Source organism: Phascolarctos cinereus, unplaced genomic scaffold (genome assembly GCF_003287225.1).
Source record: "Phascolarctos cinereus isolate Bilbo 61053 unplaced genomic scaffold, phaCin_HiC Scaffold_3;HRSCAF=262, whole genome shotgun sequence".
NCBI classification, from domain to species: Eukaryota; Metazoa; Chordata; class Mammalia; order Diprotodontia; family Phascolarctidae; genus Phascolarctos; species Phascolarctos cinereus.
The window spans coordinates 191,402,355-191,415,201 of NW_027555736.1; the positions used below are offsets into that span (position 1 = coordinate 191,402,355).

At 40.5% G+C, this 12,847-nt stretch overlaps 1 protein-coding gene across 1 annotated transcript in view; it reads right to left on the bottom strand.

The window, feature by feature from the left end:
• Nucleotides 1-344: 344 nt before the first annotated feature.
• NPAS3 (neuronal PAS domain protein 3) overlaps nt 345-12,847 on the bottom strand; it is a 1,126,677-nt gene continuing 1,114,174 nt past the window's right edge. The window contains 4 exon segments of the mRNA XM_078151394.1: nt 345-3,884; nt 3,887-4,575; nt 4,578-4,754; nt 12,482-12,597. Of these exon segments, the coding sequence (XP_078007520.1) occupies nt 3,387-3,884; nt 3,887-4,575; nt 4,578-4,754; nt 12,482-12,597 (1,480 nt within the window). The 3' untranslated portion in view covers nt 345-3,386.

Below are 12,847 nucleotides of genomic sequence, written 5' to 3' on the forward strand. Positions count from 1 at the left end.
CCGGCCCATTATTCAGCTCTGATAATGTGCATAATAATGCTCAGTATGACAATGAGTTGGGGTAGCTGAGAATTTAGGATGGTTGGTGTAGTATTTGGATTAGCATCTTAGCCCATGCCTTGTCAGCCTTGTTGGTACACAAGTTATTTATATATATGTACATGTGTGTGTTTACACACATACATGTATGTATATATTTTTTAAAACTAGCCAAAAATATCTAGCCATTGCTGTTTTTTTCTTTTGATTTTTTTTTAAATCAATGACCAAGGTACCTGCTTAAACAAATACTACCAGCACTCATTAGTCAGGATGGTTACATGTAAAAGAAATGATGCCAGATAGTAACAAATCCAAGAGAAGTTTATTATGAAAATGGCACCTGCGGATGAAAAAATTAAGTTACATAAAGACAACCATGTATGTGACATGTATGAGGATCTACAAAAGTATAAAAAGAACCCTGTTGTAAATGAAGTATGTACATTTCTGATTTGCAGCATTATCAATGGTCAATGAAAAAAATGTCTCAAAATAAGCCAGGCACTCAAGAAGTTAGATTCGGTTAGCTTAACACAAAATAAATGTACCATAGCTGTCACTTTTTAACATTTTAATTTTTTTTTATATTGTAGAGTTGGTAACACCGCTAAGATTTATACGAACAGAATATCCCTTTCCCCATTATTCAGCTACTTGGCACCAGTCTCCTCATAAAAGATTTCATATATTTGTACAAGAAATAGTTAAAAACACAGACACAGTCTTCACAGGTAATGAAGTTTTTTTTTTCATTTTGTAATTTTAAACACTATGGATTTAGACAGCAGCTGTGATTATCTGTTAGTTTAAATCACCAGAAATCATTTTGACACAACACAGAAACATTTATAAAAAAACAAAAAACAAAAAACAAAAACAAAACAACAGCTGTCTAGCTGTTCTTTGTAGCTGATAGGTGCATTCCTTTGATTGTTCAATAGCTAGAGTAGAGCTTCCAAAATTAAACTTTAAATTTCTCAATCAGCTTTCTTGGCTTTTTAAACCTACTTTAATCCTCCAAATACAACCTTTATAAGCTCATCACTAAAATTTGTGGCATCCAATTTTTTTTTTTTTGCTATTATTCCACTGTGGGTTAGGCCTAATGCCTCAAATTCAAAGCTACAAGAGGAATTGGCTTAACCCAGTAACACTTAAAAGGACAGCTGAATTAATAGATTAGCATTGCACACATAAGCAAATATACATGACAATCCTAAGCTCAGTTTCCCTTTTTTTTTTTTAATTAATAGCGTCAGTTGACCATTTGAAAGAATATTCTACCTCACTGGTAATTATTCTGTATATTGCTCCATCGGCCAAGCTGGGAGAAAAACCAAAGAAAAGCACCCTCTGCTTACATTTAGAGCACAAGGGACTCTGGGAATGTTAACAACTGAGGCGATATGGCATCAATTTGTTTAATATATCTGAGCATCACTCTTCAGTGCATTGCATGGCACACTTGAAGAGTAAGTCATACCCAGAATTCCTCTGTGGGAAAAAATGGCTCCATTAACCTTGAGCTAGTTAAGAGTCTTTTTATCTCTGAGAATGAAAAGGGGGGGGAAGTTTGGAGGAAGGAAGGAGAGAAAAGGGGAGACAAAAGAGGAGGAGAAAGAAAGGAGCAGTAGGAGAATATACAACAGCAAAGCAACGGCAGAAATGAAAGAAGGTATACAGACAGTGGAAGCAGCATAAGGTGACGTTACAGAGGAAGGCCACCACACAAAAAAGCACTAACCCCCAAGAATCACTGGTTCACTAGGACTGCAGGAATGGGACTTTACCACTCCGGACTAGAGATAAAGCACAGAGAAGACAAAGGACAAAACAACTACATTAGCTTAGTATATACTGCATATAGTAACACACATTGAAACTGCAATGGGACTGACAGCCAAGGACACGTACACATTGTACACATTACAGTTCTCACATCTGTTATTAGATGCCTTAACAAACAGCTGCCAAAGACGGAGTGGAAGAAGAATTTATACTTGACAGTCATTTGGAGTGTTGGACACTACACCGTGATTTCTGGCAACAAAGACAAAATAGGAGATTTCTTTTCTTTTACTTAATGTGCAGTTTTCAGTTGTAGTTATCTATTTGAAGCTTATTAACCCATTCTTTAGTTTTTAAAACATATTGGTTTCGACACTAAAAAGAAGAGAACCAAAAAAAAATCTGTAAAACCAAATCAATCCCCCCAAAATACAACCTTCCCTCTATAGCAACAAATGAAAAAAAAATTAAATGTTAAATATTTTTCTTCCTTTTTTTACTCCAAAGTGTTATCTGAAGTTGTAAAATTAGCCTCAGTTAGACTGAGAAAAAAAGGAAAAGAGAACAACGGAACACAGTATGCACCTAAAACTGCTCCTCAAGTCAGTTTAATTGAGTTTTCTGAAAGCACTTTTTAAAAAAGGCTTTACTGACCCATTAAATTTAATGTGAGGCTAAGTTTGTTAGTTGGGAGGTAAAAATTTTAAGTCCTGCAGCAAATGTTAATGAGGGCTTTGTCTTAACTAACCAAGGAGACTGCAGCAACTGACTACAGACCAGGACAGAACACATGCCTTTCCAAAACCCAGCCCACTGAGCTGCATTTTGTATGAAGACGTTACAGATTAATAAATGATAGCACCATGGTTTTAGAAATTAAGTTAATGTTTCAGTAATTAACATTTAGTCCAACTTTTTTTTTAAACATTCTAGTCACAGGCCAGAAATTAAGTTTTTAAGAACCCAAATTATTTTTATGTGCAAGTAAGAAAATCTTAACCATAAAAAGAGAATTAAATTCTGCATAAAATTCTAAAATACTATCCCCTATTTTTAAAGGAATTAGGAACAAAAAAACCCATTTCATTTGACTTAGTCAAACAGGGCACATTGTTTATGCTTGTCTCTTTCAATCTTGATCACATCAAGATCTTGACGAAGGAAAAAACCAATGGTTGTCACTTTTTAAAATCTCTTTACCACAACACTGAGTATTCTATGGCAGAGGCATTCTCACATTAAAGGCATCTCAATGAAGATGCAAAGGAAAAAAAAAATAAAACAACGCACACACACACCTCAGAAGAAGACAAAAATGGCAGGCAACTGGTACTCTGACCCTCTGGAGGCAAAAAAAAATAAAAAAATTTAAAAATATTTTTTATATTAAAGAATGTCAAGTTAACGAGAAAGGGTATGGAATGGGGGAACCCATCGTGTTTGAGAGAATTAAGCTGACCTGCTGAAATTCAAAGTGCTAGAATTAAAGGTCTAAATTAAAACATAGTCTATGCCTCGAGAGTGTAACACTGGAAACACAGTAATGTGGTCATGTCTCAATCCTCTTTCCGCTCCAGAGTCTGTGTAGTGTGAATACCATTGCTGTACACAGGAAATGGAAGAGTGGAAAAAAGTCCCTCGGCCGTGGTGAACACGTTCCCTGCCGGCATTTGGGTCAGGCTGGCCCCGCTCACTGCACTCCCGAATGGTCCCGACATATTGAGTCGGTGGACGTGGTGGTAGAGCATCTCCATCGGTGTTTTGGGATCCAGCCCGAAGCCAGGGCTGTTGACGTCGACAAAGTTCACCGCGTGGGTGTTGGGGAGCAGGTTGCCTTGCATGGCTAAAGTAACCTCGGCGGGCGCGTAGCGGATCGTGCCAGTGGTGTAGACCCTCTGGGCGGCCGTGCTGGTGGCGGAGAGGGTGCCCGTGACCCTGTGGACCAGAGGCAGCACCACGTTGCCCGCCTGCAGCCTCTGCAGGGCCTCCAGGTCCCCAGTGTACAACAAAGAATTGGAAGACGTGCTGGGACCGCCCCCGCTGCCCCCACCGCCCCGCTGCTCCCGACGCCTCCCCCGCCGCCGCCCCCGCCGGGGTGCTTGTCCCGGGGGGACGCGGACAGCGGGGGCGACAGGGGGTCGGAGGAGACGGGGGCCAAGGCCGAGTTGGATGAGGTGCTGAACTGGGATTTGCGGCTGGCAGTGTTCTCGGTCCCCGGCGGGGTGAGGACAGAGTCTGGAATGGAGACGTGTAAACTACTGCTGGCTTGGGGGGAAGGGAAGTGCTCGGAGTTGGGGGGCTTGGTCATACTGTAGGGCGATTCGTTCCTTGAGATTTCCCGGTTGGGCGGGTAATTCCAAATACTGCTATCGTTATCAAAATTGATAGGTTCTGAGATCTCAGTTTTGATTTTGAGCACTGAGGCACTGTTTGGTGACGAGAGCAGCTGCGGCGGGTCCACCAGAGCGCCGTCCAGCCCGTTGGGGCTCGAGGTGCTGGATAGCCGGCGGCGGCTCAGGCTGCCCCCCTTCTGCTTTTTCCTCCTCTTCTTGCGCTTCTGGTGCTTGCTGGAAGACTGGGCGCTCGTCTCGCCCGCGCTGTCCGAGTCCTTGGCGCTGTCCGAGGTCAGCGAGTCGCAGTTCTGAAGCCGCAGGTCCGTCTCGCTCTCCACGTAGCGCTCCACCTTGATCTGCATGGAGCCCAGCGTGCCGAAGCTGTCTTCTGTGGCCTTCTGGGTCTCAAATCCGAGTTCTCGAAGCTGTCATCGCTGTCCCGGCTGTCCTGATTGCTGGAACTGTTGCCATCGTCGTTACAGTTCATTTCGTTGTCCGACTGGTGGCCGGACTTCTTTCGATCGGACTCTGGGTCCTCGCTGTTCTCGGATTGGTTCCCCTTCTCGTCGGACTTGGAGTTTTCGTTGTCCTCTGGGGAGGGGGTAGGAGGGGAGGAAAGGGGAGAATAGCAGAGTGAGAACGTCAAAAGGAGCCAGAATTACCCATTTAACAAGGAACCCCAAGAGAAAAACAGAAACAAACAAAAAGCCCACCCCCACCTTTTCTGGGGGTACCCTGGGCAGCTCTGGGAGAAACTACTTGGAAGGAGGTGGGAGGGGTGGGGATTACTAGTCTCATCTTTACTTCTTTCTTTAGTCTCAAAAGACTTCGGGTTTAAGGCAGCTCTAGTGTATAAAACATTAGATTGGGAGTCAAGTCTTGGCTCTGTGCGCCTGGGGGCAAGTCACTTAACTTCTCAGGCCCTCAGTCTCTGCTTCTTACTACCTGTGTCACTTAGGGCAAATCCCCTGACCTAACCGGGCCTCAGTCACCTTACCTGTAAAATGAAGTTGGACTACATGACCTCCGAGGTCTCTTTCTAGTTTTAAATATGAAAGATTTAAGGCTTGGGTGTCTTGTCACAACCCCTGACTGTGGAAAACCCTTTTTGCTATTAATGAACCAGAGCAGATTTGAGTTGAGATCCTAAGCTCAAATGGCTTTCCCCCCCCCCTCATTTTTAAAGGCCTCTTGCATTCAGCTCATATTTATCATCAAAGCAGTTCATAACTTTTCACATGAAAAAATAGTTATCAGACAAAAATCTTCCTTTTCTTATGAATCAATTAGGCAATCCAAAAACTCCTAACCACCTACTATCTGTAGCAGGGCATTGTTGCTAGGCTTCCTCAAATCACTTAGTTGCACTGTGAACAGGCTCTAGAAATAAGGGGATGGACAGACTATCAGTGTTCTATAAACTCTTTTCTCTCTTTTTTCTCTGATAGGAATAATATTGTGAAATTCTAAGTTTCGCTCAGATTTCTAAGAATTGCCGCAGTCTCTAAAGGCCTTTGCTACACGCTGTATTGGTCAGCAGCTTGGGTCCCCCAGTGGGGAAAGGAGTGGGGTGGATTGTTGGAGTCCTCTTTCCATTGAGAAGCTCTGAAAACAAAGCAGTGGATGATCAGTCCCAGAGAGGAGAACATGAGAACAAGAAAAAATGATACTGGAAAAGGGGTGGCTGCTCCAGGAAATAGATTCCATTCATGAGTGCTTTTAAATTTTAAAATGGCAGCTCCAGGTGTTATCAGTCAGTCAATAAATATTTATTAAGCACCTACTGGGTGCCAGACACCTTGCTAAGCACTGGAACCAAACAGGAAGATGGAGTTCAGGAGTGTATGCAGTTTAGACAAAGCCTACTCACCTCATCTGGTCTCTTTATGCTTTTATTTCTCACTTTCTAATGAAAAACTCCCCTTGCCTGGGTAGTCTATAGAGGTCTTGAGCTCAGAACTAAGCTATTATACTCCACTAAAGTCTTCCTTTGCTGCCTCATCTTGGCATGGACCACTGAATAGCTGAAAGGGACCACAGGGATCATCTCATTCAATCCTCTCATTTTACAGAAAAGGAAACTGAGGCTAGGAAAAGTAAAGTGGCTTGCCTAAAATCACACAGGTAGTAAATGGCAGAGGCAGGATTTGGAGCCAGATGCTGTGAATCCAAATTCAGCGCCCTTTCAACTGTGCTATGCTACTGCCTTCCTGCCACCACTTTCCTACCCCATACACCATAATGCTCTCCTGTTTTAGATATTTTGCTATTTAATACTTAAGATATAATTCATATTCACTATATGAAAGTCCTTGTTTCTCAAAACAAAAACACCCAAAACAAAACCTGGAGCTTTCCAATGGAAATATACAATATATTAGCTAATTGTATAAACAGAACTATGCTGATAGCATAGGGAACCCTTGTCTTGGGAGCTTTTGCCACCAATCAGATCACAACCCTTCAGTGATTTAATAGTGTAACATATAGAGGTTGTGACTTGTCCGAGGTCACACAGCTAGTCTGATACGAAGAATTTGAACACAAGTCTTCTTGCTTCCAAGTCCAATACTTGACTATGTTCTACATTATCTAGTTAATACTTTGTTAATAAACCTAGTGTTAACTTTGTCTTTATTGACTACGGTCTAAACCACCTGGGCATTTTTTAAGTTCTCTTTGAGATCTCAGTGATTGAGCTCATTGAAATTTTGAAGTAAAGGCAACTTTTTTTTTGGTGGGGAAGGAGGGGGAAGTAATTCTGACCTACATGCAATCATTTTTATAAATACACAAAGAGGAGGCAAGCAGCTTATGTAGGTATAAAAATTTTCTTTTTTTTCTTTTTTCTTTCTTTTTTTTCCAGGCAGTTGGGGTTAGGTGACTTGCCCAGGGTCACACAGCTAGTAAGTGTCTAGTGTTTGGTCTGAGGCCAGATTTGAACTCAGGTCCTCCTGACTTCAAGGCTGGTGGTCTAACCACTGCCCCACCTAGCTGCCCCCCATACAAATTTTCTTAATGAGCAATAGGAACAACAACAAAAAAGGATTGAAGTTGGGGGTAAAGAGGGGGATTTTCTTGGTCTTCCTGGAAGTCTGGTGTTATGTGTATATGTGTATATCTGTGTCTGTACATATGTATATATATGCATATATATGTGTTTACAGTGTATATGAATTGGTCTTCTGGATCATAGCTAACATTTTCCTTAAAAAAATAAAAATTTTTAACTCAGTTCTACACAACAGTGTAATTATATGGTGTTTCTTGAAAGGTTTAAGATGGCTCTTACATCCACTCACAGGGTCTGCTTGGCATGAAGTTGCTCTTCTATCCAGAGCCAAGAACCAAAGTAGCTGGATGGCTGCCTATTGTTACTTTTTTTAAAATGTATTTTTTAAAAATGATGAATTTATAGACATCTCCAAATCCTTCATTGTGAAAGACAGTATCCATTTCTTCCACAATGGGCTTTTTCAAGAACAAAACTAACAAACGAATTGGTATCTCCTACATGAGGCCTTTCCTGACCCCTCATGTCGCCAAATGTCTTCTCATCCCTTAAAATATTGTCTTATATTGATTTTGTATATACATATTTTGTGATTTCTTTGAGCACAGAGACCATTTTATTTTTGGCTTCCTATATGTGCCAATTAGCACAGTGCACTGCTTAAATGCTTGCTGTTTGATTGAACAAAACAAAGCATGCCTGTATTTCTCTTTAAATAACTTCTTTGTCCTGGTATACAGGGAATTAATTATATGGACCTTGTATGTATTACTTTAACTATTATTACTGCTGCTTCATATTTCTTAGTGCCCTGGTTGTAAATTACTCTAATAGAATGGAGGCTCCCTGATGGCAGGGTTAGATTTCCATCCCTGTAGCTTTTCGAAGTGCTTGGTACATCGCTGATACTTAACAAACACTTGTTTATTGACTCCTGGATTACTTTCACATTATCTCACTTTATCTTCCCAACAAACTGTGAGAAAGTCAGAACAGGCACTAATATCTCCACATCTGGTTTCATGGGTTGTAACTGACTCTAACTTATAAGAGAACAAGGGCAAGAGAATGTTGACATACAGGGAAGAGAGAGGTGGATGGGTCGAGATATGCATTGTTAGAGGAAGCCTTCACATTGATAACCTCACTGATCCAATTTGGCATTATGAATATCTTGCCATAGCAAACTGTGGGCTTAGAGTGGCCGTGTGTATCAATCAATCAACCAATCTATTAGGTGCAAGGTGTTGGGTTTACTGAGACAAAAATGGAGCAGTCCTGCCTTCAAAGAGATTACAATGAAGGAGATAATATATGCATATAAAGGTATATAAAAATAAAAGGAAGGCATTGGGAACTGGGGAGAGGGTTAGGGGGCCCAGCAACATCTCATGAAGGTGAAATGGAGCTGAATTTTGAGGAAAGCTAAGGCTTCAAGGAAGTAGAGATGAGGAAGGAGTTTATTTCAAGTATGAAAGAAAGCCAGTCCATAGACAGAGTGAAGGAGAGTAATGGATAACAAAACTGGAAGAGAAGGTTGGAGTGAGGCTTTATTCTATATCCTCACTGTTTCTTGGCTCCCAATGCCAAAGTAATGAGTTTGTACTTATTTCTAGAAGCAATAGGGAGTCATTGGGATTGACTGAGCAGGAGTCAGACTTGGTCTTTAGGAAAGTCATTTTGGTGGCTGTGTGGAGGATAGATTAAAAAAGGGACAGACCTGAGGCAGGGAGATCAATTAAGAGGCTAGAAGGCCTGAGTCACCCTGAATTACCAAGTCTGTTTTTAGTGTCCCTTAATATTGGGGGAAGAGATAACATTGTTGAATAGCCATTTCAAAGAAGGTACCCCAAGAGTGGATAGAGTACCTGGAATGGAATCAGGTAGGCCTGAGTCAAATCTGGCCTCAGACACGTACTTGTGACCCTGGGCAAGTTATTTAACCTCTGTTTGCCTCTGTTTCCTCCTCTGTTAAATGGGGATAATAGTAGCACCAACCTTTCAGGGTTGTTGTGAGGGTCAAATGAAATGTTTACAGCACTTAGCACAATGCCTGGCACATAGTAAATGTTTATAAATGTTAGCTACTATTATTATTAGATGTCTTAGGATATTTACGAGCATCCAGTAGGGGAAACGTCTATCTTATTCCTATGGTGATGACAATAATATTAAGGAAGAGAATATATATATGTGTGTATACACATATACACATACAACAGTTGTGCATATATGTAATATATATATATGTAAATATGAAAATATATTTTATATACTGTGGTTATGTGCTAAGAATAGTATATAAATTATATATTTGTTCACTGTTATATATGACATCACATATAATAATATATAATTAGTATAGTATATAGTTCATCTCATATGATAATTACATATATACTATAATTCATATATATACATATTTTTTTCAGATTGAGAGGATAGGAATTAGGCTTCTGTAGCCTCTCCCTTGTCTTTAAGATAGGAGAACTTTCTGCAGATATTTCCATCAAAGAGAATCTGAAGTGACATATTTAGACATCTACCTCTTCATCAGAGTGCAGGACAAGCAAAAAAAGTTGGGAATGACATTGTTATAACTATCAAACAAAATTACTTAATTGTATCAAAGCCCTTCTTTGATTTAGCTTAGTCTGAATTTTAATAGCAAAGCCCTCCCACGTATTATAAACCTACTGCACTATTAAAAATCCTCACATGGAATCCATCACAATCAAATACAGTATTCAGGGACATGCCCATTCTAAGGGGACTAGTCCTACTGGACTGTGAAATCTCAGTGACTTAGGATGGGCTTAGAGAATCATCCTCTGGTCTCTGGAACAGTTTACCTTTTAAATGTGATCTCCTGCTTCCCACCCAGAATTTATGGGTTTTCATAGCAATTCTATCTCATATAGATTAGAATTTAATGAGAAGGAATACTATCTTCTCCCATCCTCCCTCACCAAATACAGCATTAATTAAACAGGGAGATGTCACTGGGCCTATGTGAGAACTAAGTGAGAACATAGAATTACAAAATTAGAGCCAGAAGGATCTCAGTGGCCATCCTGGCCAACTCCATCAGTCACTAAGCATTTATTAAGTACATACTCTGTATCAGGCACTGTCCTAAGCACTGAGGATACAAAAGAAAGGTGAAAACAGTATCTGCCTTCAAGGAGCTCATGATCTAATTTTATAGTCGAGGAAACTGATATCCAGGGAATTGTCTATAATGATTCTGGCAAGTGTCAAAGGAAGGATTTGAATACAGGTCCGTTGACCCCAGAATCAATGGGCTTTCTCTCATACCACAATGACAAAAGCACTGTCTTAAAATTTATAAAACCCTGCGGATATACCAGGTATCTGGATTTTGGGGGACAGTGGAGGGCTATGCTCCCCAAAAGGCACCTAAGGTGACCTAATCTCTAAGATATCAGCATGATCTTTGGGGTCCTCAGCCAGGATTCAGAAGGAGTTTGCAGCCCAGTAGCCATTTTTAGGACATTTGTATTTTATCATATTAGAATTGGAAATGAGGTGCTAAAAATCCCTGACTTAATCTCACTAATGATGCATATCATGCAGAGAAGGGAGAGTTAGGAGAATCCTTGCTCAGTCAGGATGAATTGGAGTCATCTTGTGTTGGGGATACAGAAGAAAACAAGGAATTGCCTGTTCCCAAAGAGCAACTGAAGAAGTGTTTACGAAGAAAAAAAATCAAAGGCAGAAAGATGGCACATGGAATTAAGCTATAAGTTACATTTATATCTTTCAGAACAAGAAGCCCCCAGATGCGATTAGCGACTCCAACTTAAAAGTCTCATTGCCAGTTGAGGTTGTTGCTTACATGCTTTGATGGGGATGTTAATATTTTAATATTTTAAGTTAAGTACTGTCTTCATGGGGAGAAAAAAAAAAGACCAGGCAGGGCTGCTTATGTCAGCATCCTCTTTTTTTTTTTTAGGCTGCTTACTTCAAGAGGGTAGGCTGTTGGGTGACTGGGGGGCAGGGGAAGAAAGGAGGGTTCATTCTGTTCCATGGGGTTGCTAGCACAAAGCTGAAATATAACCATTGGTAAATAATTATGAACTTGTTCACTTCCCCCTTTTCAGAGGAGTTCATCTACCCTGCCCTGTGGCAGGAGTTTGGAAAGGCAAGACTCAAAATCATGGAGTCAATGGGCTTGGGTTCAAATCTAGGTTTGGATGCTTACTTACAACCTGCGTGACCTTAGGCAAGTCAAATAACAACAACAAAAAAACCCCCAATAATAACTGACACGTTAAAATAATAACATAGCACTTACTATATGCCAAGCACTATGCTAAGTGCTTTACAACTATTATCTCATTTTCATTTGATCCTCACAACAACCCTGGGGAGTGGGTACTATTATTACCACACTTTATAATTTGGGAAACTAAGGCAAATAGAGGTTAAATGACCTGTGAAGGGTCACAAAGCTAGTAAGCATCTGAGGCCAGATTTAAACTCAGGTAGTCCTCATTCCAGGTCCAACATTCTATCCATCTAAAATTTGAAAAGCATCTGATTAATATTATCACATTTAAACCTCATAATTCTTTTTTTTTCCACTTTTTGGTGAGGCAATTGGGGTTAAGTGACTTGCCCAGGGTCACACAGCTAGTAAGTGTTAAATTCTGAGGCCAGATTTAAACTCAGGAACTCCTGACTCCAGGGCTGGAGCTCTATCCACTGTGTTACCTAGCTGCCACTAAAGATATATATGTATATGTGTGTGTATGTGTGTGTATATGTGTGTATGTATATACATATATATGTGTGTATGTATGTGTGTGTGTGTGTGTGTATATGTGTGTATGTGTATATATATATATATATATATATATATATATATAATATATATATATATATATATACACATACACACATATACACACACACACACCTACACATACATACATACACACGTATATATGTATTTTTTGGCTAGGCAATGGGGTTAAGTGACCTGCCCAGAGTCACACAGCTAGTAAGTGTTAAGTGTCTGAGGCCAGATTTGAACTCAGGTCCTCCTGACTCCAAGGCAGGAGCTCTATCCACTGCGCCACCTAGCTGCCCCAGAGATTAGGGTTTAAATCCAGGTCTAGACTCTAAGGGCAGCCCTCTAGCCACTATTCCAAGGTCATTTGTTAAATCAGAGGGCTGGGCTAGATGACCTTGAAGGTCCTTTCTAAATCTCAATCTATGACCCTTTCTCTAGTTCCCAGAGGAGGAAAGGTGGGAGAAGAAACTGAAGTCTTTCCCTTACCTGAGTTGTCTTTAGAATCTGATTCGGAATCGGAGGTCTCTGAGGACTCAGAGGTTTTCTCTGGCAGATGAGGGAGTTGTGCGATATCCATTGGAGTGTCCTTGTATTCTGGGTTGCTGTGGAAGAGGACATTAGGGGTAAGTGCAAATCAACCAGTGCCGAATGATTTTTTTAAAAAAATCTCCTCTTCCCTGTTTTCCTGACTCGATCATCTGAAGTTAAGAATTTTAATAGAGAAACAAGGACATAGGACAGTAAAACCTTCCTCTCCACTTATCACAGCATTTTTTGAACATTTAGTTTTGGGATGTGACCCATGTAGAAATATCCTAGTATAGCAACTAGACAGCTAAATGCTACATGAAA